A 4,568-nucleotide genomic window follows, 5' to 3' on the forward strand; every position below is an offset into this window, starting at 1 on the left:
TCGATTTTTTCTTTTTAAGTTTTTAAGGCAGAAAATCTCGTAGATTAGAGTTTGTCAAACTCTAATTAAATGGCACTAACTTCTTGGGTGGTCCAATTTGTTTTAATTGCTTATTACCATTTTTCAGTTACTTGTAAAATCGATTTAGAGAGAACTTTATATAGAATTATGAGCAAAGTTGGTTCAAATCCACAATTACCAGTTTGAGTTAATGCATTAAGATTCTCATCAATTCCCGCACCTACCCCGAGAAATAAATAGCCATATTTATTCAGCGTTGTCTTTATAGTGCATCACACAAAACTAACAACAAATAAACACAGTCTTCACTTTTTGAATTTTCTTGACCGTATCCTAGGTTATGCTTGTTTCGTCTTTGTTGTTTATGTACCAAGTTCAGAGCGAACAACATTGTTTGTGATAGAAATCGTACCAAAATCAATGGAGAGCTTCGAAATGTTTGGTGTGTGCCTTTTGTTCCTCTCTCTGTTATCCATGTCCTCCACTTTGGAGATGATTACTCCGACCCAACCCTTGAAAGATGGTGCGAATGAGAATGTAACTCTTGTCTCCACAAACGGAACCTTTGAAGCAGGATTCTTTAGCCCTGCAAATTCCGGTAGCCGTTACCTTGGAATTTGGTACAAAACCATATCCCCAAGAACAGTTGTTTGGGTGGCCAACAAAGAAACACCACTTCAAGACCACTCCGGAGTGTTAGAACTAGACCGTGATCAAGGAATTCTTAGCATCAAAAGTGGCACAGGAGCCAAAATATGGTCCTCAAATGCATCACACACTCGAAGCAAACCAGTTGCTGTCGAGTTGTTGGAATCAGGAAACATGGTTGTGAAAGATGGCCACAATAACTTCTTATGGCAAAGCTTTGATTACCCAGATGATACTTTGCTTCCAGGAATGAAACTTGGAATGAACTTGAAAACTGGTCATTACCGAGCTTTAAGATCTTGGAAATCCCTCAACGATCCTACTCCAGGTGAATTTTCATTTGGTGTTGATACTCGTGGTCTTCCTCAACTAGTTATCACAAAGGATTCTAATGATAACATAGTTTTTAGACCAGGCTCTTGGAATGGTGTTAGAGTAACAGGAGTACCTGGACAAAGAACTCACCCATTAACCAAATCCCTTTTTGTTATGAATGAAGATGAAATCTATTATGAGATTCAACTCTTGAATAGTTCAACTAAACTGAGAAGCAGATTGGTCCCACAAGGATTGCAAATGCGTTTAATATGGTCAGATGAGAGTAAAATTTGGGATACTCCATACACGGGTTCATTTGATGAGTGTGAGAGATATGGTATGTGTGGTGCGAACACTATTTGTAATGTGAGTGGAGCAAATCAACACTGTGAATGTTTGAGTGGATTCCGATCGAACGTTGCAGATTCAACTTGTGAAAGAATTATACCTCTAGATTGCAACAAGGGAGATAGTTTTAAGAAGTACGAGGGAATGAAATTGCCAGACACATCTTCATCTTGGTATGATAAGAGAATGAGTCTTGAGGAGTGCCAGAAATTGTGCTTGAGCAACTGCTCTTGTACTGCCTATGCTCAATTGGATATGAGTGCCAACGGAAGTGGCTGCTTGCAATGGTTTAATGACATTGTTGACTTCAGGATACTTGCACAGGATGGACAAGATTTTTATCTGCGAATTACAGCTTCAAAATTGCAAGGTATGCTTTTTATTTTACAATTCATTCTTAATTAATTCTATCGTAACCTAATTCTGTGATTTCATTTAAACAGTTGTATTTCGAGAAATACAATCCTCAATTTCATTGAATCAACATATCTCAACATTTATCTAATTATTGTTTTGTACCCTAACTCAATATTTACCCAATCATAGTTTCTTTTTATATATTAAAACAAAAGAAAATATATATTCTTTTAATATTAAACCCTTAATAATATTATGTTTATATTGTTAATTTTTTAATATATTTTTATTAAACTATTTAACTAACTAATATTTTAAACATTTAAGGAGGGGTATGTGTACGGATGTTAAGTTACCCATATTATGCATATATAGGGACCACACCCACCCTGTTCTCTTGTCATCCTGGTTGTAGTTATACAAATGTCTGGCTCAACTCTTATGTATATGATTAATAAAGAATGAAAGGAAATAATTGTGAAAGAAAAGAAAAAATGTATGCAAAGGTGTAGAAAAATAATCGAAGTTAAGTGGGATGATTTTGTAAATCTGAACCTAATTTTACAAAATAGGTTGATCCCACCATCCGAAAAGTTTATCATTCCAAACGCAAACATTATGTCATTCTTTCAAAAAAAAGAAAGTCTTAAAGAATGAAATAAGTATGCCCCACATATAGTAGGGTAGGTTTAATATAGTATTTTCCATTAAGGTACAAATAATACAATCTGTCGCTACTAACTGTGCTACAAAAAAAGTACCTTCTATGGTCAGATTCACGAAAATCAATTTGTGTATCGTTTCATTTCATTACTTAAACTGAGAACGCGGTGCGCCCCTTCCCAAATTCTGCTCTATTCCTTTTTCCTTTTCACCCTATTGATTTTGAAATCAACTACAAAATAGTGACATGTATTATGACGTTCCCAGGGTTAAGTTGTACAAGAATTTCTATATATATAGATATATATATCTGTTTCTATCTATATGTTTTGTGAACGGTCCAATGTGTAATTGTGTATTTGTTGATTATTAGTTGGTTATGTTCTTAATCTTTCAGATCACGCCTTCAACAGTAAGATAGGAGGAATTATACTTGGCTGCACTGTATTCATCATTGCCATTGTAGTATTTGGGTCCATACTTTGCCTTAAGAGGAATAAACTCAAGCAAACAGGTGAACTCATCATAGTTAAATATTGCCCTCAGTGTAGTTGGTGTTATATTTTACTTTAAACTGCGCAATGATGGAATGTAATAACAACTAATCTTCATTTCTATTAATTTTGTTACACTTTACAGAAAATTATTTTCAATTATATCTTTGTTTTGCATAAGATCTGATACAATTTCAAGTAGCAGAAACAAATTACTGGAAGGACAAGAATAAGAAGGATGACATTGATTTACCAATATTCGACTTTTTATACATCTCCAATGCCACAAATAACTTTTCTGAGAGTAATAAATTGGGACAAGGGGGATTTGGACCGGTGTACAAGGTATGAATGAAATTTTACTTATCATATATCTTCACACAGAAATAACTTGAATGTTTTCAAATTATCGTCAGGGAATATTACCAGATGGACAAGAAATTGCAGTTAAGAGGCTTTCTAAAACTTCGGGACAAGGTTTGGATGAGTTCAAGAATGAAGTATTGCTGATTGCAAAACTTCAACACCGCAATCTTGTAAAGCTTCTTGGTTGTTCTATTCACCAAGATGAAAGACTACTAATTTATGAATTCATGCCAAATAGAAGCTTGGATTACTTTATTTTTGGTGGGGTTTTTGTTAGAATCTAATTTTTCCAACTTTTGTGATATTTTCCGTCAGACAGTTATGCTAACATGGTGGCGAATTTTCTCAGATTCAACAAGAAGTACATCAATAGATTGGGCTAAGAGATTTGAAATTATTGATGGAATTGCTAGAGGACTTCTCTATCTTCATCAAGATTCTAGACTAAATATCATTCATAGAGATCTCAAGACTAGTAATGTTCTTCTTGATAGCAATATGAAACCAAAAATATCAGATTTTGGTATTGCTAGGACATTTAACCAAGATCAAGATGAAGCTAACACAAATAAAGTGATGGGAACATAGTAAGTTTTTCTATACTTGTTTCTTTCTTATCCCTTTTACATACAATTATGAATAATGCTTCTTTGTGCAGTGGTTATATGCCTCCCGAATATGCTGTGCATGGATCATTTTCAGTCAAATCAGATGTATTCAGTTTTGGGGTAATTGTATTAGAGATAATCACTGGAAGGAAGAATAGAGGATTTCGTGACCCACACAATGAGCTAAATCTTCTTGGACATGTAAGTTAAAAATGACATTTAATAAACACCGAATATCTTTTTTGTTGGTATTTTTCGATATGGAAAATGAAATTATTTTTGGTCGGAAGTTTCACATCAATAAAATATAAAATTAATTTATAATATATAAATAGGTACAGATCTTATATTATAAATAAATTTTGTAATGTTAAATTAAACTGAAAATAAATCTTTTAACATCTATTAATAGTTTTCATGTGTTTTTTCATAGGCATGGAGACTATGGATTGAAAAAAGGCCAATGGAATTAATGGGTGAGTCAATGGATACCGGAGATGATCCATCTGAAATATTAAGATATATTCATATTGGTTTGTTGTGCGTACAATATAGACCAGAGGATAGGTCAAACATGTCTTCAGTTGTTTTAGTGTTGAACAGTGAAAAGTTATTGCCTGAGCCAAGTCAACCTGGATTTTACCCAGGAAGAAATAATTTGACAACCATGACAGATTCTTCTTCAAGAAATTTGGATGCGTATTCTCTCAACGAAATGTCTGAGACATTGCTTGAGGCAAGATAG

General features: G+C 33.8%; 1 protein-coding gene across 1 annotated transcript; it reads left to right on the forward strand.

Annotated features, from left to right (window-relative positions):
- The first annotated feature begins 269 nt into the window (after nt 1-269).
- Nucleotides 270-4,568, forward strand: LOC114169298 (G-type lectin S-receptor-like serine/threonine-protein kinase At4g27290). The gene is made up of 7 exons (XM_028054384.1): nt 270-1,705; nt 2,753-2,869; nt 3,031-3,194; nt 3,266-3,476; nt 3,565-3,802; nt 3,874-4,024; nt 4,257-4,568. The coding sequence occupies exons 1-7, from the start codon at nt 442-444 to the stop codon at nt 4,566-4,568; spliced, it is 2,457 nt and encodes an 818-aa protein (XP_027910185.1). The 5' UTR covers nt 270-441.

The sequence above is a fragment of the Vigna unguiculata genome, chromosome 11 (assembly GCF_004118075.2).
Source record: "Vigna unguiculata cultivar IT97K-499-35 chromosome 11, ASM411807v1, whole genome shotgun sequence".
In the NCBI taxonomy this organism is placed as follows: Eukaryota; Viridiplantae; Streptophyta; class Magnoliopsida; order Fabales; family Fabaceae; genus Vigna; species Vigna unguiculata.

Coding starts and splice junctions, on each gene's coding strand:
- LOC114169298 (XM_028054384.1), top strand. CDS start 442: ATGGAGAGCTTCGAAATGTTTGGTGTGTGCCTTTTGTTCCTCTCTCTG. Junction 1,706..2,752: donor TACAGCTTCAAAATTGCAAG/GTATGCTTTTTA, acceptor TTAATCTTTCAG/ATCACGCCTTCAACAGTAAG. Junction 3,477..3,564: donor CTTGGATTACTTTATTTTTG/GTGGGGTTTTTG, acceptor GAATTTTCTCAG/ATTCAACAAGAAGTACATCA.